This window comes from Hypanus sabinus, chromosome 18 (genome assembly GCF_030144855.1).
Source record: "Hypanus sabinus isolate sHypSab1 chromosome 18, sHypSab1.hap1, whole genome shotgun sequence".
Classification (NCBI taxonomy): domain Eukaryota; kingdom Metazoa; phylum Chordata; class Chondrichthyes; order Myliobatiformes; family Dasyatidae; genus Hypanus; species Hypanus sabinus.
In genome coordinates, this window is record NC_082723.1 from 13,304,358 (window position 1) to 13,327,455 (window position 23,098).

General features: G+C 37.7%; 1 protein-coding gene across 3 annotated transcripts in view; it reads left to right on the forward strand.

Annotated features, from left to right (window-relative positions):
• Positions 1 to 21,251, forward strand: part of LOC132407334 (nucleus accumbens-associated protein 2-like) — a 69,676-nt gene extending 48,425 nt beyond the window's left edge. For all 3 annotated transcript variants that reach the window (XM_059993678.1, XM_059993677.1, XM_059993680.1), the window contains 5 exons: positions 1,874 to 2,785; positions 11,713 to 11,889; positions 17,256 to 17,361; positions 17,472 to 17,569; positions 18,829 to 21,251. In XM_059993678.1, the coding sequence (XP_059849661.1) occupies positions 1,930 to 2,785; positions 11,713 to 11,889; positions 17,256 to 17,361; positions 17,472 to 17,569; positions 18,829 to 19,322 (1,731 nt within the window). In that variant the 5' untranslated portion in view covers positions 1,874 to 1,929 and the 3' untranslated portion in view covers positions 19,323 to 21,251. The remainder of the gene's footprint in view (positions 1 to 1,873; positions 2,786 to 11,712; positions 11,890 to 17,255; positions 17,362 to 17,471; positions 17,570 to 18,828) is intronic.
• Positions 21,252 to 23,098: the final 1,847 nt, after the last annotated feature.

Genomic DNA, 23,098 nt, shown 5'->3' on the forward strand with positions numbered 1-23,098 from the left:
CGTCATCCAAGCCTCCCACTCAACGCGCAGCGCCACTTTAAATGCCCGGTTCACGCTGATGTCCAGTGGCTGCAAATACTTCGTGGTGCCCCCAGGAATCACAGCTGGAATTGAGTTTGTACTCTTGATGGCAGCTTTCACTGAACTTTCATTGTCAGCCGCATAAAGATCACCATCGGTGGAAGCTTTAGTCCGGATGCTGTGCAGCTCAGAACACAAGTAAAATGCGTTCTCTCATGGCCACTTGTTTTCAGTGTGATGGACGAATCACCTTTTTTATTATCAGTCCGAGTGAGAGGCAGGTCAAACGTCAAAGGTACTTCATCCATATTTATGGTATCATCTGGCCCAATGTTGAGTGAATGTGCGGAAGTTAGCAAGTTTTTCCTCGTGGTGGGAAGGGAGCTGCTGACACAGAGTCGTGCGTACCCTGACGGACAGGCCTTTTCGTCTCATAAATCTAAAACACCACGATGGCCCACCTCTAAAATCTTCGATTTTCATTTTGGTGGCGATTGCTTTAGCCTTCAGTCTGATCTGCATGGTGGAAACACCGCGGCCGCCTGCTCTGTGTGTTAACCCAGTCTTCAAGAAAGTTTTCAAGTTCAGGCCATCTGCTATGATTACCTCTGAAAGCTTTTGTCGTCTTTTTGCATTGACTCAGTTCTTCACGCTGGCGTCTCCACCGTCTCACCATCGATTCATTTATGCCAAGATTATGTGCAGCAGCTCGATTTCCTTCTTCAACCGCCAGATTGATCGCCTTTAACTTAAAAGCTGCATCATATGCTTTTCTTCGAGTGTTTTCCATGTTGATGAGGGTGAGTACAAATGACTGATTTACAATAATTTAATTGTGAAAGTCCGCTTGATTTATCATACAATTTCATTGGACCTCTGTGAACTACTCATCAATTTTATTGGTCTACTGTTACGAGGCAAAATGTTTTTGGCGGCATGAAAAACATGCATTAGCTGCACCGTAGTATAGGCCGCAGTGTTGGTGCAGTGTTCAAAGCGTGGGAAAAAAGTAGCGGCTTATAGTCCGGAATTTATGGTAATCTTAAAATTCCTATACTGCCTTTTCAACAATATCAATACAGTTTAACTTTATTGTACTGCATATTTTGAATTATTGCTGCATTTCTTTGACAGCTTGCTGTCTGACAAGACACCTGACACCTGTAGACGTGCATATGTTTAGATATTTAGCTAGGTCACCTACTGTCTGTTAATACCAAAAAAGTTCAGGAAGTAATCTTTGATTCATTTATAGATAAATTACTGAAATATTGTTGTAACTCTGTTAGCAGTTACATTTAATGCTATTAAAGATAAAAAGCCTGTTGGTCTAATACTTATCAATATATTGGAAAAAATTGTGAATGGTTCTGTTGACCATACTGTGGTACTGTGCCTATTGCCATCCATTGCGGTGAGTCATCAGACTACAGCTTGTACCAATGCAAAACTTCACATCTGCAACAAGTTCACAGTACTGTGATTAGAAGTCTCATTTCTAATCTGGTCAGCATTTAGCTGCATCAGTCAAAAGGTTCATTCATTCAAGTGTACAGCCTGAATGTTAATAGCTATCCTGCTCATTTATATTCAGTGCACAGCAGTACAGGGTCTTGACTTGTATAGATTGAGCTGGCTAAGAAGGGACTTTATCTGTTTTAAATAAAATTATAGGTAATTTGTGATGTTAAGTTTTAAATTATCTTAATATTGAAACAACTATGCAAGATTTTGAAATTTTTACTTGTCTGTCTTAAATTGTGGTGTAGTGTCAGCACTGACCTGTTGGTTTTCTTTCTCCCTTTGCCATTTTCTCTTTCCCCACCCTATCTTCCCAACTCTTTATTTGCAGTTTTGTTTTGATGCTGTCATTGTGAGTCTTACAAGGACTAGAACTTCACCTTTACTATGGCTCAGATCCTCCATCTTGAAATTCCAAATTTTGGGAACAATGTCCTGGGATGCCTGAATGAACAGCGGTTAATGGGGTTATTTTGTGATGTTTCCATTGTGGTCAAAGGTCAAGCCTTCAAGGCACATAGAGCTGTGCTGGCTGCAAATAGCCTCTATTTTCGGGACTTGTTCAGTGGCAACAGTAAAAATGCATTTGAGCTACCTGCCACAGTGCCACCTGCCTGCTTTCAGCAGATCCTTTCCTTTTGTTACACCGGCAAACTTACCATGGCAGCCAGTGAGCAGCTGGTGGTGATGTACACAGCTGGTTTCTTGCAAATACAGCGTATTGTTGAGAAAGGGACTGAACTGATGTTCAAAGTGAGCTCCCCGCATTGTGACTCTCAGACAGCCTCCACTGAAGATACTGGCTCTGAGCCGCAAAGTCCTTGCCCCCTCCAGCCACCTGCTACCTTAACTGTTGTGTCCCCAGCTTTACCCATTCCACTGCTTTCCCGGGTGAAGAGCGAGCACTGTGAGCCAGATCTGATGGCATCTGGTATTCATGCTCTCTCAACAAAACGTTCACTGGAGACTAGCCAGCGTGAGAGTTCCAGTAACCAAAACTGTGCCACTCCTTTGAAGTTACCCAGAGTTTCCTATCCTGGAACATGGGGTGCTACAACTTTTGTACAACCAGTAAACTATGCTCCAGCAGAGCGCACAAGCCCAGGTGGAAGTAGTAATCAGACGACAGATAGTCCAACCTCTTACCATAATGAAGAAGAGGATGAAGAGGATGAAGCATATGATACTATGGCAGAAGATCAGTATGGACAGATGTACATCAAGGCATCAACAGGATACCATGGTAAGAAATACTGTCTGGAACTAACTACGTTTGTTGCTAATTTGTTCATTTAAACTTTCTAGTGCTTCCTGTATTTAGCAACTTCTTATAATTGCTGGGCTGGAATAGAGTACTAGGCTCACATCTGAGGAATACAAATAAGAAACAAAATGAAGAATATTTTTCAGTAAATGGATTGTTATATGTGGAGTATAGAATATGCTCTTCTGTAGAATAAGAAAAGCATTCATAATGCTTCACATGAGAGAAAGCAGGAAAAAATGTTTCATGTTCTTTCTATCTGATTAACAAAAAATCAATTGCTTCATTAGTTTAAGGTAAAAGTAAATTCACTCTGTTATTCTACAGTAGAAATGATTGATGGCCAGAGAAAGGACAAATTCTGAATGGAATGACAGCAACATCCTTAAAGACTTGTTATAAATGTACATTCCGCATAGCTACCTGCATATAAAAGAACATGAATGGAAAATGCATCTCCCTCAGAAAGGAATGAAATGGGAGATAAGAGAAACGGTACCTATAAAAAGTATTCCCCCTCCCCCCCCACACCCTCGGAAGTTTTCATGTTTTATTGTTTTACAACATTGAATTACAGTGGATTTAATTAGGCTTTTTAAACACTGATCAACAGAAAGAGAATCTTGTGTCAACATGAAAACAGATCCCTACAAAGTGATCTAAATAAATTACAAATATAAAACACAAAATAATTGATTGCATAAGTATTTACCCCCTTTAATTTGATACAATAAATCATCACTGGTGTAGATTTGTTTTAGATGTCACATAATTAGTTAAATTGAGATCTGGTTTTGAAGACCTGTGCCCAGTCAAGAAGTTTCAATTAATTGTAGTAAAAATACACCTGTATCTGGAAGGGCCAACTGCTAGTGAGTCAGTATCCTGGCAAAAACTGCACTGTGAAGACAAAAGAACATTCCAAGGAACTCCGCAAAACAGTTATTGAAAAGCACAAGTCTGGAGATGGATACAGGAAAATTTCCAAGTCACTGAATATCCCTTGGAATACAATTAAGTCAATCATCAAGAAAAGGAAAGAATATGGCACAGCTGTAACTCTGCCTAGAGCAGGCTATTCTCAAAAGCTGAGTGATTGTACAAAAAGAGGTCTAGTGAGGGGTATCAGCAAGAGACCTATGCCAACTCTGGAGGAGTTACAGCCTTCAGTGGCTAAGATGGGAGAGACTGCACATACAATTGTAGCCGGGTGCTTCACCAGTCTCAGCTTTATGGGAGAATTGCAAAGAGAAAGCCTCCATTGGGTGGGGGGAACTAACATGAAATCTCAGCTAGAGTTTGCCAGAAAGCAGGTGGAAGACTCTGAAGTCAGCTGGAAGAAGGTTCTGTGGTCTGATAAAACCAACATTGAGCTTTTTGCCTATCAGACTAAACACCACACATCATCAAAAACACACAGTCCCTACCATGAAAATGTGGTGGTGGCTTCATCACGCTGTGGGGATACTTCACTGTAGCAGGCTTCAGAAGGCTTGTGAAGGTAGACGATAAAATGAATGCAGCAAGATACAGGGAAATCCTGATGCAGTCTGTAAGAGAATTGTAACTTGGGGAATTTCTTTTCTAACAAGACAATGGCCCCAATCATAAAGCCAAAGCTACACAAGAATGGCTTAAAAACAACAAAGAATGCCCTGGAGTGGCCAAGTCAGAGTCCAGACCACAATCCAAATGTGAATTTGTGGCTGAACTTGAAAAGGGCTGTTCATTCACAATCCCCATGCAATCTGACAGAGCTTGAGCAGTTTTGCAAAGAAAAAGGGGAAAAATTGCAATGTCCAGATGTGCAAATTGATGGAGACTGATCTACGTAGACTAGGTTGTAATTGCCACCAAAGTTACATCTTCTGAACACTGACTTGAAGGGGGTGAATACTTATGCAATCAGTTATTTTGTGTGTTATATTTGTAGTTAATTTGGATCACTCTGTAGAGATCTGTTTTCTCTTTGACACATAAGTCTATTTCTGTTGATCTGTATTTAAAAAAAAAAGCCGAATTAAACCCACTGATGATTCAATGTTGTCAAATAATAAAGCATGAAAACTTCCAGGTGCGGGGGTGAATACTTTTTATAGGCATTGTATGTTGAGGCTTATATTAAAAAAGTGTTCATTGGAATTGCAATGTTTATCTTTGGTATACATTTGAAGAAATTTTTAATGCATTAAGTTTCCAAAATTTGCTCAAAGGAGTTTTTGGAGTTGAAAATTTAGCCAAACACTTAAAGAATAGATGCGTGTTGAGGGGATTAAATGAAGTGGGCAAGGAGGCTCACCTGAAGTACAAATGCCAGAATGATCCGTATCTACACTGTAATTCCATGCAATACTTAAATCTGAATAAGATTACATTGCAACATTAATTATTCTTTTAAAATAAAACTCTTGTGGAGAGAGATGTAGAAGGCTTTTGAGATCTGGGTTTTAAATTTCAGTCTTGTGGGCTAAGATGCTTTTGAACTCAACTCTTCCCAATACAATTGTGGAAATTGAACCTATCAAAATTGCCTTTATTTTTGATATGCACTGGTTAATGATGATGATGACGTTGACTCGGGCCTGAGAGTCCAGCCTCGGACATTTTCATGCCTTACAAAGTGCGGAACGAAAGACTCCTCACACAGACATTTTGCAGTATTTTTCTTTATCATACGAGGTTGAGTTGTGAGCTCAACACTCAACCCAGCACGGATGGAAAGCGTACACGGGAGCGGCCCAACTGGACTTGAACCCAGTCCAGTGCTGATGTCACTGCACCACCAGCTGGCTGGTTGGACATGTGGAGTACAAAAAAGAGAAGTAGAAAAGTCAAAGTTGAAAAGTTATTACTGCCTTAATCATATATCTACATTACATTAAGGCATATAGTAGGAATAGATTTTCAGTACCTTGACTTGAACATTGTACTTTCTGAACGTGAAAGTTTTGTATGATAAAATATCCCTTAAATATTAAATTATACCTATATTCTTCAATAAATGCTAAGAACAGAATAAATAAGAGCCAAGGTCCATCTGGCTCTTCACCCCTGACCTACCAGTCATTAAAGTCATGATTGATAGTTTTCGAGTGTCATTTTCTAGCTTGGATCTATGACCCTTGATTCCCTTAACATCGTAAAATCTATTCATCTTTGTTTTAAATGAATAATTATAAAGGCTACAGTGTTTTAAATCCACACACAATTCTGTGAAGAAACTTCTCATCTTTGTCTACACTGTCCATAAGGCATTGAAGCAGCAGGCCATTCGGCCCATTGAGTCTGCTCTGCCATTCCATCATAGTTGATTTTTTTATTCCTCTCAACCCTATTTTCCTGCCTTCTCCCCATAATCTTTGATGCCCTGATTAATCAAGAGCCTATCAACCTCCACTTTAAATATACCCAAAGACTTAGCCACTGCAACCATCTGTATCCATGAATTCCACACATTTACCACCCTCTGACTAAAGAAATCTCCTCTCATCTCTGTTCTGAATGGATGTCCCTATATTCTGAGGCTATGCCCTCTTGTCTTAGACTCACCCACTATAGGCAACATCCTCTCCACATCCGCTCTATGCCTTTCAATATTCGATAGGCTTTAATGAGATTCTCTCCCCCTCCCTCCAAATTCTTATAAACTCTAGCAAGTACAGGCCCAGAGCCATCAAATGCCCCTCAAATGTTAACCCTTTTATTCCCAGAATCATTCTTGGGAACCTCCTCTGAACCCTATCCAAAGACAGCACATCTATTCTTTGATAATGAGCCCAAAACTATTCTCAATACTCTACTTGCAGTCTCAGCATAAAGCCTCAGCATTACGTCCTTGCTCTTGTATACTAATCCGCTCAAAATGAATGCTAACATTGCGTTTGCCTTCCTTACCGCTAACTCAACCTCCAAGTTAACCTTTAGGGAATATTGCATGAGGACTCCCAAATCCCTTTGGACCTTTAATTTTATAATTTTTCTTCTCATTTAGAAAATAATCTGTACCTTTTTTCCTTCTACCAAAGTGCATGACTATACACTTCCCTACATTCCATCTGCCACTTCTTTGCCCATTCTCCCAAACAAAATCCTTCTGCAAACTCCCTACTTTCCGAACACTAAATGCCCCTCCACCTATTTTTCTATTGTTTGCAAACTTGGCCACAAAGCCTTCAATTCCATCATCCAAATCATTGATATATAATGTAAAACAAAATGGTCCCAATGCCATTCAGTGCAGAACACCACAAATCACCAGCAGCCAACTAGAATAGTCCTTTTTTTTTCCTACCCCTTATTCTGAAATTGTCCTCCCTGTTAAAAGACTCCTCAGGCAGAGGAGATGTACTGCATCTAGCCTGTCAAACCTTTCAGCAAATTTACCATCCCTGGAACAGATATAGTGATTCTTGGCTATGCATATTCTTTGGCAATGCCATCATTTCTTAGTCAAGTTAACCAAAACTGCACATGCTGGCCCAAGTAGGATGTCAATGAGTTCCATACATTTGCAATAAAGCTTGGCCTAGTATTCATATCCTCTTAAAATAAGAGATATCTGTCTTGTTGGTTTACAGCAGCTGTCTTACAGCAAGTAAGCTTGTTTTTAGCATCACTGCTAGCCAATCTTTCTCATCTAACAAATACTTCAGTTTTCTAATGTACATCAATCTGGGTTGCCCCACTTTTTCTACATTATATTCCATCTTCTTTGTGATCACTTACTCTTCAAATTCAAAGGTTCATTTAATATCAGAGTATGTATACAGTATACAACCTGAAGTTTGTACTCTTCAGACATCTATGAAACAAGAAGCCTCATTGAATGAATGATAGAAACTTATCAAGACCCCTCCCCCTTCCTTTTGCACAAAGCAGCAGCAAAAGCAAAGGTGCCCCCCCCCCCCACCAGCAGAAACAGCAAAGCCCCAAAGAGTACTTGACCCAAAGTCCATCAAAACTTCAGTTCACATGCCAGTACTTTGGTATCTCAATTGAGAGGGGGTGAGATTTTCATGTCTATACGTTATGAAAAGCTAAGCCCCAAGCACTGATCCTGTGGTATCCAACCAACTGCAGCCTACCAACCTGAAAACTCAGTTGAATCCCACTTTTTGCTTTCTGCTTAACCATCAAACCAAATGAGTATACGGTCCCTAACTGTATTTGCTTTGACTTAGAGCCACACAGAAAGATGGTTATTAAATTGATTACCACCTTAAAATCCAAATAAACACTTTGATATTGATCTAGTAAGTGTCAGGCAAAAACTTAGAAAAGCCTGACCTAAAGAGGCAATTTATTAAATGCAATGACATTTTTGGTTCAAATTGTGCAAGTACTGCCAATTTCTGTGCACTTCAGTATTTCATACTGAATGAGCTGCTGTGGATTTTAGAATTAATAGCAAATTTCAAAAATGGTAATCATTTGTATAAAACTTTTAACAAACTTCCAGTCCTGACTTTATAATCTGTCATTGAAATAAAAAGTTAATCAGACATCTCTTTGCAATGCATCCAGACTAACTGCATGTTCTGATTAAAACATAACTTTCTTGTATAATGGCTAAAAATATAATCCAAATTACGTGGTCTAAATAAAACAAATATTTCTGCAGTCTCATGCAAATAGAGATTGAGATACAGGTAAAAGTTGAGACACTCTCTCATCAATTTGACACAACAATTTGGTAGTTAACATGTTTTTGACCTATGTTCTCTGTTCCATCTTGCTGCTTTCCTTTTCCTTTAATCCTCCATTTGACCATAGTAAAATATCAGAACCAATTGTTGGGAAATAATCAAAAATTATAAAGGAAACATGCATTTTATTAAGCTCTAAAATTTTCATTTTAAGTTTGATGTTCATAGACTGGAGCAGAATAAGAAGTAACTTGGATAATTGGGAGTGCCTTCAATTCTCAGCAAGTTTCAGAACTAGCTGTTTGCTCCCAGCCAATGACAAAGGAAGGCCAATGATGAATTCTAAGATCTAATATCTACCCAGAACAATTTTGATATAAACCAATCAAATTTGGTGTAAACAATGGTGATTTGTAATCAAGCTGGATAAATAGAAAAAAAATATTTCTAATTCACGGGCATCTTTTCATTGCTGTGGATTGCTAGGTCTTGATGCACCAGAAAATGCATGAGCTTTATTTAATCTTTTTCTTTAATCACTGTTCCAGTGAATTCTAGGTCAGTCAAAAAACTGGACATAATGAAGTTTTCATCAATCCACAGTTAACTTGCTGCAGAATTTCAAGGTTATTTTGTAAATCCATTGAAATCATTGGAGTGGTAAATTATTAGCATCTGGCACTGGCAATGTTGTGGCAAGAATGGTAATTAAAAGGAATTTGCTGTGCCTGTACTTTTTTTTTCTAATAGCTCTTCAAAAGCCAGTGTGAGAGATTTGTATTCTAAGAGGATGAAGTTATCCTAAGCGTTACATGTGCTAGCCCCCACAGAGCTGGCATTGTATATGGCCACTTTGGATCCCATTGGGTTTTAGAAGCAAAATATTAGATTGGGAACCACATAATTTCTTAAAGCTATTTATTTGGAAGTGCTAGTTGCCATCCCTGGATTTAATCAAAAGGTAATGACCAAAATAAATAAAGGACTTTTCTCCCTTTCTAAAAGCTTAAAAATAGCAACTTATTAATGAAAGTCCTCTATTTCAAGTTTTTGTTCAAAATTAGTAGTATTACGGTTGCAGTATGCAGTAAGTGGATAATAGGAAAAAATGAGCTAATTTAGGCAAAGCTGGAAAATATATTTTGGGACTCTATTTGTCAATAAAGAGAACAATGCCATAATCTCAATAGAAGCTCAGGAAGGAAAAGCAAGGAATGAAGTCAAAAGTTGTTAGGCAGTTGTGCACCTGATAAAGTCAATTAGTCTAGATTGGGTGCTTGAGTTGTTGAGGCAAGTAAAGATGGAGATTGCAGAATGATTTTACTGTAGTCTTCTAATTCCCCAGAGACAGCATGCTGCATTTGCTTTTTCCAGAAAAATATATAAATCAGTCAATTAAATATATAGTTGTGGAGATGTTTCAGTCAAAAAAGAAGCAGTATAATTGTAAGGGGATTACATTTGACTGACATGAATTTTTGAGAATAACAGAAGGTTACTGAGGGAATATGGTAGATGTCACCTGTGGGTAAATTTCAAAAAGCACTGACATAAATCCATAAAAAGCTGGTCAGCAGAATTAAGGACTGAATTAAATGTGTTAAAGGAGCATGGTTTAAAAATTGGCTTAAGGACAGAATTGTAATCCAGTTTAATTCTCCTTTCCAGCTTTTGGTCCATGGCATTTCAGATGTACGTCAAGACAATAGATATGCTTGTCTATATCTGTAATACTTCTTACTTCTAGACAAAATGTTCCCAGCTCCCACAACCTTCCAGGGTTTTTTCTTGTGTGTGTTTTATTATTTGTCCAAAGTGAGTGGCTTCCTAGTCAATTTCAAGGCATATTTTTCAAACTTTATCTGATCATGAGCTAAATTTCTAATCTTATTCCATTTTACTACTATTACAATTCTGTAATCACCTCCTTAATCCCTTCCACTGTCCTTAACTCTCCAATCTGTTGAAGTTTTTATCCAGGCTTTAGCTTTTGTGAGATTTAACTATTCCAAGGTTTTCTTGCTGGCCCTTCAGCTGCCATCATTAAACATGATCACATTAGTTGTCTGTGGCCTCTATCCTACTTTGTATGGTCTCCATCCATTTCCCCTTGATTTGTTAGCATTTGATCCAATTTAGCAATGCAATTCTGAAATGCTCACCTTTGTTCACATTTTTACCCATACCTTATTTGCAGTATCTTTACAACTCTCCAGTTGCTTACTGCTTAAATTTGTGTTTTCCTTCCTGTGTTTCTGACACCCTATGCTCCTGTAATTTCCAGTAGTCTAGGCTGAGAGAACTGGAACTCTCTCCCTCCATTTCATTTTCCCTCTCCTCTTAGTGCTGCTTTAAAATCCATCTCTTTCACCAAGCTTCTAATCACCATCTCAGTTAGGGAATTGTCCCAAGGAGTTTTGTCAAGCATATTAACAACATTAGAAATGTTTGGGTGGGTGAAAGTAAATCAAATTCCTTAATGGAAGGAATTGAAATATATATCCACTACTGCCAAAACAAAATTGAATTTGATTTTACGGGAAAAGTACGTGAAGTGGATAGAATAAGCTGTGGGAGCTGCATACAGTACAGGTAATAGAAACATAGCTGAATGTTTCCTGTGCTATAAGCATCACAAAATAACTTTATGCAATATTTGTCACTTTGGTCTTTCAATAATCAGCTCATTTGTGTCTAAACATCTACAGTAATTTCACAAAATCAGTTCTAGAATTCCTGATGAATGAATGTGGTCAGTGGATTGTTCACTTGAGCTAGGGATTCTCAACCATTTTTATGCCACGAACATCTATCATTAACCAAAGGACCCCAGGTTGGGAATCTCTGACTTCAGCTAACTATTTATTGGTTTGGCAGACTAAGCTTAGTACATTTTTAGCATTGACAGAACATAGCTGAGCAAGAGGTGTTCAACCTGAACTTTAAGCTTATCATAAAATTATTTGTGAATGACAGGCTGTGACTCAATGGAACATAAAGTTGAATGCCATCATCAAACAAAGAATAGCTTACACCTAATCATTAGTTTCAAATGGATTTAACTACAAATTATTGTTAAGAATTTCTTGAAGAGTATCTCTTTTCCAGTTCATTTAAAATTCTTGTATTCCAAGGTGATTGAAAAATAAACTTAAATATGCTCCTACATCCATTCCACTTGTGGAACAAATTGAACGTCCTATCTGCTTTATTGTCATGTATTGTAGTTTTAACTCTGCAGCTTATTTCTATTTCTTTTAGCGCAAGAGAAAGTTGGACAGTTAACAAACCACATGACGGTAGAAAATCGCTCTTGTGTGCTTGTTCGTCGTGATTTAGTTGCACTTCCTGCTAGCCTCATCAGTCAGATTGGTTACAGATGTCACCCAAAGCTGTACTCGGAGGGTGACCCTGGTGAGAAACTAGAACTCGTCTCAGGTAAGAATGTAAAACCTTGATTGGTCAATTGTGAAGAAGGTACAGGGCTCAGTAAATTATTGAAAAATAAGCTATCATTAGGCTGCTAATTAAGTTTTGGGAAGTTTGTTTATGTTACAGTCATTCCTGTAATCAGTTAGCTTTATCAAATGAGTCCTTTTGTTTTTTGTTTTTGTTCCGAACTGCCATAAACTTCTGAGAGTTCCAAATGAGGGAGAGAGCAAATAAATGGTGATTGCAAGGTCTGCGTTGATCAGAAATTTGTCCTGGATCTTTTCCCCCTCTAACTTGAAGGCAGTGATTTTCGATCCAATCCGGAATTGAGTTGGTCATTTATGTGGCCTAAACTTTCACCAGCTTGGTTCAACATCTCAGTCCTACTTGCAGTTCTCTTTGGCTGCAGAGGGCTGATTTCATTCTATTTGAATCCACACAGGTCTCCATTGCCTATCAAAGTCCTTGCCCTAAAAGAGCACAATGATTCTAAATTCTCATCGCTCTTTCAACCTTGTCCTTTGTTTTTTTTCTTCAGTGTATTTTGACAACCATGCCTTCTGTTGCCAAAAGGTGTGGTTTAGAACTCTTTTCAGAAATCAACATATTTTTCTGCCTGCCCTGCATAAGCTGCACCTACCTCATTGACTTGAATTTCAATTGCCCGTACTTGTCTCCTTATGGCGTAGGGTCTAAATCTGAGTATCCATAGGGTATTCTTTTCCGTATTAAAATTATGATATGAATGCAAGTTATTCTTTCAAACTGTTTAATCCAAACTTATGAAGCTTTTTCTGAATATTTTGTGGAGTTTGTCTTGTAAATTTTATCATTGTAGTTTCAGCACAAGGTTCCTAGAACTATAAATAACTATTTCTTGTTTGCACAAAGAATACAAAGTTCTAAGAATACAAAGTTCTAAGAATCCTGGGCAACTCTTCGACCTTTGTACACTGGGTGGTTAACTTTTTTTTAAAAAATTCATAACTTTCTTTTACCAATGAGTATTTCAAGGGACAGGTGTTTCTACCAAGTGGAGATGAGAATCCTAGCCTGTATTCCACTCAAGATGAGATGAATTAAGAAATATTATCGTTCATGTGCAATACAAGTATAGATCGGTATCACCCTAGTGTGGTATATGTGCTCCTCCTTTTTTGTTTCAGTTGATTAAATTATAATCCATCAGAGGTGTTAAAAAAGCAAATGAAAATGTTTGACTTTGTTTTGAGTTTAAAAGGTTCCTCTAGCAAAATGAACATTTGAAAGCTGGAATAATTGCTACTTGTATCTTTTTATACTAATTAGCAAGCACCTGCAAGTTCATGGGCATATTTGTCTAGATCTCTTGTGCCTCTTGATTCCAAGCAATCTTAGTGCATCAAAACATTTCAGACTAGAGTGTGTTGTGCAAAAATCATTTTAATATAATTATTTTAAACATGTTATAGAAGTGTGTTGCAATAATTATTTTTAAATGTTACACAATAATTTGTTTTTTTGTCATTTAAATCAGTTGCCTGAGTACAGTAAGTTTTAAATCCCCTTGTATTTTAGCTAGTTGAAAGGTGCAGCAGAGATCATTGTTGGTATTTAGCAGTTTTTAAAAATCTGAACTATCATGCTTGAATAGATGTAGTAGATGTTTATTAAATATCCAGTTGATGAGATTTTACTTCAAGGAATTTCTGGGGCAGCACACTTTCAATTGCAGGCAGATCTTTCACTTTAATCCTCTTAACTTTTATCTTGCTTTACTTGTATGGATATGGATTTCAATAGTGAAATTTCTAAGCTTAAAAAAGGCTTTACATTTGTTTTCTCTATTGGCTCCCTCAACAGTAATGGAATTTCAAGCAACACACAAAATTTATGACCTGGTGGATGTTAAGCATTCCACATAAAGGAAAAATACTACAAAGCATACATGCCAAGTCATAAAAATTAATAGAAAAAAACATGTTTTTCAGACACATCAAGTTGAGGGAAGCTTCTTGAAATATTGCAATTTTTAACAAAGTTTTTTTTGGGGGGGAAGAAAATGTGCAGTGAATAGGTTATTAATTTAATCTAAATTGCAATGTTGTGTTATCTTGTTTACATTTTTAAATGGTTGTTAAGCCTGTTAACATATTTTAAATTAGCAAACCAAGTTACAACAATAGATTTTTATATTTGCATGTAAATAACAAATAGGTCAACTCATGATTCAACTGACCTCCACCCACCAGTACCATGTAAAGGACTTGCTAAATGGAATGTTTTCTAGTTGTTGCGATTGTGGAATTGCATACATTCTCTTTCATTTATTCCAGGTCTGAACATTTCTCTTGATTGAAAGATAATTTGTAAGGCATGCATGTTGAAAGAAGCCAACTAGTTCTCAGTGATGCAATGTATATTATCTGCAGAATGTAATAGTTGCTTAGATAACTTACCAAACCACAGCCCCAGCAACAAGAAGGGAAAAGTTAGTGGGAGCATGGGAGCATCAACTTCTAAAAGTCACAAATAATTTCAATTTTAAAAAGCTGACTCAGATTGCTTCATAGTTACTGATTCACAATTCTTCAACATTTCTTGCTTAGAGCACTTTTGGAATTCCTTTAAAGAAATGCTGCTGTTCTTGAGCAGTGGTGTGCAGTGAATGTCTTTAAGTCCTCAGGAAAAGGTGATAGGTTCTAGAGCAGACTATCTAAGCCATTTGACATAATGTTTCAGTGGAACAACCAACCAAAACTATTTGGCCTTCCCTGCCTGGTCCTTCATACATGCTGAATTCTCATTACTGCAATCTGGTCTTAAGGTGGAAATGCTGCAAATGACACCACACACCTTTTTCTGGAATATACGTTTGCTAAGTTATTCAGGAAACGTGTACAGTAGTCTCTGTCAGATTTAATCCTGAGCAGATGTTTAACACTAGGCCCTTGATGCTGCAGATTTTTCAAGGTGAAATCCCATCCAATTACTGACTAGGTCTTTGTCTACTCAAACAAATACTTACAGGGAACATAATGAGAACACTTGATTCATGCTATTGACTCATGGGTCCTGACTTTTTAAAATCTACTCCTCAGCTTTTTTTCTCCAGTCCTGCCAAAGGGTTTCAACCCGAAACACCAACTGTACTCTTTTCCATAGATGCTGCCTGGCCTGCTGAGTTCCTCCAGCATTTTCCGTGTGATGCTTGGATTTCCAGCATCCACAGAATTTCTTTTGTTTATTGATAACCTTTACTTATTTATACCTCGTCTTTCTAAAATCAAGTAGTAACAGGTTTACAATGGCTCGTATTGTAACTATTTGTTGTTAATGTCTGAGCCACATTTAAGTGATCTCTTGGGTTAAGGTGGACAATATTGCATCAAAAGCACTGGCAGTCTTGCTTAGCTCCAGCTTCTGTGCCAATCCTGTTGACTCCCTGTTGTCTCTAGTTCCCAATGTTGGCACTGGTTATGATGAAAGGGATAGGAGGGTGGAAGAAATGTGTTCTGCAGAAGGGACTAGTTTCCATTTGGCATACCTCCTATAATGGGAGGTTATTTATCTTGTGTGGCATATCCCTGCTTGTTTCTGGAAAACAGCCTGTTAATGTGCAGCGTCTGTATGCTTCAAGACAGCCACAAGTTGCTCTTGTGACATCCACATTTCCACTTAGTTATGACTGGCATTGAACTGCTATCTTGTGACATATTGCTGTTACTTCAAAGCTTTCCCTTGCAGATTAGGCAGATATCCAGCTGTGTTAGTGCAAGAATGCACAGAAGGAAAGATGTGATATGGCCTCTGAGCCAGTAAGTGCTGAGTGAAGGGAATGACACTCCCTGGTCCCTACCACAGTATGTATCACATCCAGAATGGAGCTCTGTGTCATTGCTCAGCATACCAACTGCTAGAGCTTGGATACCCTTCAAATGGATGTGCATTTTTTGATGCCAGCCTTAACAATGAACTATCTTGTGCATTCCTATCTGCTTTTTTACGTGCATCCAAATTGTAGTCCTTATTTGAGTCTCGTCCAGGACATGTATTTGCATCCTGCATTCTTCCCCCAACTTCCAAGACCAAGACCAGCTCCCATCCCAGATTCCTGATGCCAGGCTGCCAATTATTTTGCTCATTACTTGTTATGTTAGTCTGTGGGGCGTTGGATATGGTGATGCATTGTACTCTACTTCCATTTGTTTCTTACACCTCCCTTCTCTCCTTTATCCCTTGCTACTCCACCCCTTTCTGTATTTTGTGGGGACAGAAATAGTTGAGCTATCTTTTAAGAATCAACTAAGAGTTAGTTCAAAGTTAAAAGTAAAATTTATTATCAGAGCATATACATGTCACCACATACAACCCTGAGATTCTTTTTCCTGCAGGCATACTTATCAAATGTATAGAACAGTAATTGTAGACAACAGAACAACAGGCAGTGCAAATGCAAATATAAATAAATAGCAATAAATAATGAGACAATGAAATAACAAGATAAAATGTAAGATCAGTGGTTATGGGAATGAGTATAGTTATCCTCTTCAAGAGCCTGGTGGTTGAGGGGTAGTAATTGTTCTTGAACCTGGTGGTGAGAGTCCTGAGGCATCTATACCTTCTACCTGATGGTAGCAGCAATAAAAGAGCATGGCCTGGGTGGTGAAGATCTTTGATGCAAGCTGCTTTTCATGTAGATGTGCATAATGGTTTGCAGGGCTTTTTAATTATATAATTAGTTATATAATTATAGTGATGCAAGTTTAGATTTTAATAAGAGGCACTTGCTGTTGATTTTAAATCAGCGATGTAACAATCACAATGAAACATTGTTAGTGACCGTATTTCATAGGTGACCGGCCCTCAGTAATCACTGGATGCAGGATGTTGATTTGGATGTTTGTGGTATTCATGAGGCACTCCCAGCTCCTGCGCCCTTGACTCCTATGTAGCTAACTTTACCTGAGGCAAGTGATGATGGTGGATATTGGGTAACCTTTTCATTATCTATTTTGAGGCTTGACCTCATAGAACAGATTCAGAAGGGGATTAAATTCAGGTTGGATGAGGGTGGAGCGTATTCTGCCTTATTACTTTGGGAATACCACTCCTAACTCTCATTATCCCAGTTATCATTTTTCAAGGGAATTGTATGGTTTGTCGTCTGACTGTCTACAATTTAGAGGTGCCTAGATGAGTTTTCTTGTTTTTTTTTAAAGAAAAAGAGAAATTTTAGTTAATTTGAGGTAATTAGTTCTCCTATAGAATACCATGAAACATCCTGATAATCTTTCATTTCAGTAGAACATTATCTGTGTCAGTTGTTTCTGGAACAATTGAACCACAAGTAAAGTGGATTACAGTGATTTAATACATTTTTCCTTTGGCAGGTTCTGGAGTTTATATCACCCGAGGTCAACTGATGAACTGTCACCTGTGTGCTGGGGTCAAACACAAGGTTCTCCTCCGCCGCCTACTTGCTTCATTCTTTGATCGGTGAGTAACAGATTCCTGACCATGCCATCTGGTTTAACCTTTCCGTGTTTGCTTAGCCAGTACACTTTGGGTCTTTTAAGGATAATGAGTTGGTTTTCATTATTTTGCAGCAACACATTGGCAAATAGCTGTGGCACTGGAATTCGCTCCTCCACTAGTGACCCCAGTAGAAAGCCTTTGGATAGCAGGGTCTTGAATGCAGTAAAGTGTAAGTTCCAATCAATATTTTATTATTAAAATGAAATTAATATTCTTAAAAATGAAGGCAGAAAATGTACTCAAAGCTGGAGCTGTAGTATAATTTACATAATATATTTTCATTTTAATATATAATTTACATTAATATTGACTTAAAGAACTAGAATTAGATATTATTCTTTTGTTGTAGATGCTTCAATGTTCTTCTACGACTACTTTTAAGGTCTGTAGGTTTGACTACAGTAACACGAGGACTCCCATGTCTCTTTGCACCTCTGATTTCTAAATTTTCTCTGCATTTAAAAAATAGTCTTCACCTTTATTCCTGCCATCAAAGTGTGTGACAATATACTCCTACACTGTATTCTTTGCTAATTCTCCCAGTCTGACAAAGTTCTCTGCAAACTCGCTGCTTCCTCAACACTACATCCACAAGCTGTCACAAAGCTATCGATTCCACCATCCAGGTCATTAACATGTGAAAAGTGGTAGCCCCAATGTCAACCCCAGAACACCAGCAGTCAACCAGAAAAGGCCCCCTTTATTCCCACTCTGTCTTTTGCCAGTCAGTCAATCTTCTATCTATGCTAATACCATTCCTGCAAAACCATGATCTCCTATCTATTTTTAGTAGCGTCATGTGTAGCAGCCTTGTCAAAGGCCTTCTGAAAATCCAAGTAAACCACATCCACTGACTCCTTTGTTTACCCTGCCTGTTATTTTCTCAAATAGTTCAAGCAGATTTGTCAGCCAAGACCTTCCCTTAAGGAAATGATATAACTTCAGCCTATTTTATCATGTGTGTCCACCTACCCCAAAACTTCATCCTTAATAATAGACTTTAAAATCTTATCAACCACTGAAGTCTGGCTAACCAGCTTACAGTTCTTGTATTTCGCCTTAAAGAGTGGATACTTTTCTATCTATGGAATGCCTGTCTAATGATACTATTAAGTTTGTGGATAAGATGCCGTCTAATGAACTGAGTAAACGTGATTTTTATGTACTAGAAAGCCATCTTTTGACTCGGAGCCCATTAGCAAGTATTAAGGAGTTATAGTATGGGTTCGGAGTTCGCAAACAAATGAATACTGCATTTAAAACAATTTTTATTTTTCTAGTGTTAAATTGCTTCCTTAATCATACTTTAAAAATCCTGCAAGTTTAGGTATTTTGTATTAAACTAAACTGCTGATTCTCTGCAGACAGAGTGTTTTTAGTGGACAATATTTTACGTTTTTATTCACTATTCCTTTACTGTTTTAACAGTATATTGTCAGAATTTTGCTCCCAATTTCAAAGAAAGCGAGATGAATGTGATTGCTGCTGATATGTGCACTAATGCTCGAAGAGTTCGTAAGCGCTGGTTGCCCAAGATTAAATCGATGCTGCCTGATGGGATGGAAGTGTACCGCACTGTTATTGGAGATGCTGGTGGTGGAGACAGCTTGGACCCGGAGCTGTATGGAACTGGACTGGCATTTGAGCAAAGTAGTCAAGCTGAAAAACGTAGTGATCCTGGGACTGTACTCAGTGAAAGAACAAACCCTGTAAGCATAGATGTGGAGTCCCCCAGTTCGAACCAGTCCTGTGAACAGACTGAAATGGCGGAGACAGTAATAAGAGAAGCCAATGGCACTAATAATTTGGCCTCTGACACACCCAACACAGGTTCCACTTTTGATCAAGATGAAGCTTCTTCCAATAATAGATCTGAAACGGCAATGCGAAAACTGGATGGAGCATACGCTGGGACCGTGTGAATGTTTTCACTGTCAAAAGAAAGCGCATCATGTTAATTGAAATGGCTTGCATGCATACTAACCCTCTCAACATTTGGCAGTGTTATTAAGCCACTGACCTGTACCTGTTGCCTGAAGACATGACTTTTACCTTACCTGTATACAAGTTGCCATGAAGGAATGAAGACACCTTTTTAACAGTGAAATGGATGTTTCTAATTCAACTCATCGGGGTGACACAAGTATGTAATCTCTCTTCACTGAAGACCATAATTATGGAGCAGCAGGGTGATTTGAAAATTACCCTTATTGCTGATATATATATATATCTGATCCTAATTGTTTTATCACTGTTAGTCCATTAACAAACTCTTACATGGAACTGACCTCCTAAAAACACACTAACTGTGATGGGATTGAAAAGTAGAATTTGAAAGAAAATAATGTTGTCATCCATGTGTCAATATCTGCTCTTTCAAAAATGATGACAGCCAAGGTTACTACCACAGTGTGCACTAGCTTAGCTAGCTGGAGTTCAAATATTTAGTATAATCTGACTGATTATATTTTTTTCAGACACTTATATATAAATATATATATATATATATATAGCTATAAGTGATGCTGTAAGAAGAATGACTGAATGACATTTGGCTCTGAATGAATCTTGAAGATTCCACTGATTGCTGGTAACGTTATGGTCATTTTTACCCTCTCGGAGGGCAGCTGTTTCAGGAACACGGGTTGGGCTTTAATCCTTCACTCATTCCTTGAATTCAGGAGGTACTTGCTTTTGGGGTTGATTGGGGGAGATGGGGAAGAAGGCCAAACAGAATCTTAAAAAGAGCATACGAATCAGTTGTGTAGGGTGTTTGCATGATGTGATAAGACTGAACATTGATCATGCTTAAGACATAGATTGTCATAAAATGTTACTTAGATTGTAAACATGTGGAACCATGTGCCTTAGACATTTGATTTACTTTTCCTCCCGAGAAAGAATTATCTCATCATATTTTGCTGATTGTTTTGTTAATTGTAAAAGAGCACCCATAGTATTTAAGTGACTTAACAGTATTTATGTATAAATATAGATTTGTTCACCAATGTGTGAATTTTCCAAATAGCTCCTCACTTTGTTTAAGTAGCACTGGCACAAACAATGCTGTTAATATGACTGTTGGCTAAATGCACTTAGTGGAAAATAATTTTGTTTTTCTTTTGATGAAACTGATCATTCCCCGAACAAAAGATTGCAGAAGTGCCATTTGAAAGTTTGGCTACATAACCCTTACAGCTTGAATACTGTATGTTGGGTTACACTGTTTTAATGCACTTTATTGTACATGGTAAATTATCAAAAGTTCTCATCAATCCAATATCTTCTTAAAATAGTGATATTTCATAGCCTCTCTGCTTTTATTTCTAAAAACCAAGTTGATTAATTCATAGTTTTTGTTTGCATTACTGAAACAAGATTTTGGCATTTCTCCATAAGGGGATAGCAATGATATCACTGCTTGAAATGTCTTCAGAACACAGGTTTTCTTGCTTGTGGTACATTGACATATAATAAGATCCTCCTCCCTCCAGGTTCATGTTGTTAGATCACTCAAAGTCATGGGGCAGGCCAGTTTATTTTCTTCGCTTCTCTGTTCCTTTCCTGTAAAATACTTAAAATCACTGCATGTGATCATTTGTTACTTTAAAAGCTGTTGCCCTTTTCAGTGTTACTCAGCCTATCTTACTGAGCACTTCTGTTCAAAGGAAAAACAATCAGTAGCTGCTACAACACTGCTCCAAAAAATGTTATACTTTTAATGCCACTCTTTTTGAGAGGAAAGACTGAGCTAGTGTTTCATCCTTCCATTTCAAACTGTCAGAATCTGCCACAGCCTCCAGTTCTTCTCTTACCCTTCTCTTTTGCCCCACCACACCCCTCCCCCACCCTTAGGAGTAGAGATCGAAGAAGGGACGTATATCTTCCTGCTCTGTCACTTCAATTGCCTGGGGTGATTAAGCTATCCAGTCCTCTGTTCTGGTGTTCATCTTTCAAAATGATACTATTTCTACTTGGGATAGCACCGGGTATGCACTGTTGATTCGGTGATTGTGAATGGACAGTAAGTCTGAATTAAATGAGCTGCAGAGAAGCCCTGAAGGTTCCATTTGGAAAGTCTGTGGGTAAACAATTCAACTATACACCCTTCTCCTATTTGCATAGGATGAGTGCACAAGCTTGGAATTGAGAGTTTGTTTCCAGCCAAGTTGAATTTAATAGTCAAGTAGCAAATTGCTTTTGAAATAAACCATTTGCATAATCTCAAAAGAGAGGAACTTGCACTCAACAATGCGGAACTTTTCCTTTGAACTTGTTGGAATTGTTTGTTATCCATTTCACATCAGCTTCCTGCCATCAATACAGTGGTTTAACAATCACAGTTCCTTTTATAAGATGTTGATAATTCTAAAGCTGATGCAACTCATTTCTTTAAATTCTCCCCTTTCTCCTTGCCAACCTGCAAGCATCACCACAATCCCAGCATGAAAAATACATGTTTCAGACTAAATTGCTGGCCTTAACCTTGAGCCGAATTGCCCAGCACAAAAACAAAACTTTAATCTCTGGAGATAATATTTGTGGAACTTGTCATTTAAAAAAAAATGGATAAATGATTTGTCAGAAATATCACTTTGTCTGAAATTTTGTCAGAAACATCACCAAGTATAGACACTGAAAATCTCAAAGTAAATGTAATGCCTTAATCCTTTGTGCTTGCATTCAGTTCAATGGAAAAGGAAGAGCTGTTTCATCTGGAGGAACAAATTGTCTCCAAACTACAAAGTACGTACTTTCCAATTTCAGATTTGCACAGTGCCTGTGCAACCACTAGGATCAACAAGGCACCTTCACATTTCCAAAAGATAATTTGTTGGAATTGTTATTGCTTTGACTTTTGTTTTGACAATCTTGAAGTTTTCTGTAATACTGAATAGCAATGAGATAATAGAAATCAACTCATAAAAGATGTATTTCCGAAAAATGCATGAACTGCTGAAGACAGTTAGTTTGTCATTTCTGGCTACACTGTTCAGGAAGGTGATTTGGCCCCATACTTTATCCTTCTGGGCTTAATAATCACATATTCACTGGGGAAATTTTCAGAGAAGTGCTTTTTTCAAAGTAATTATTTTGTTATAAACGTGCCTCCTTTTACTAACCTGAGGCAAGCAGTCTTGTATTACATTTTGAAAAAGGAAAGTGTCCTGGTTTGGATGGAGCTTTTATGTAACTCAATAGTTTACAAGCACTTTTGTCTCCAAGAAATTCCCGTTGTCAAAAGCTTTGAATTTAAATGGTGCCTCACTATGTTGGGACTGAATGGATATGATCATTTGATCCATAAACAGCAAGTAATTTGAAATACTAATTTAAAATGTCAAAACAAGTACCACTTAGTAAGAATGAATTGTGGTGTAGGTGGTTTGAAAATGTATCAGTATCACAATACATTTGATAGCACTGAAGTATTTTGGTGGTTATACTGAAATGTTTTGGAAAGATGTTAACCTACAGTCATTTTAGCCTGATGAAGAAAAGCAACAATTGAAGTGGAATTAATGCAGCTCTAAATTTAGTGACTTGAGTTTTGACATGAAGGTTTTTGTATCCTTGAATCCCAAGTGTAAGAAAACTGATTTTTAATAAGAATTCTTCAGTTACCTGCAGAGAATCAGTGAAATTACACTAATTAAACTACAGTAATCATGGATGAAAATTAAATCTGAACAGTTTC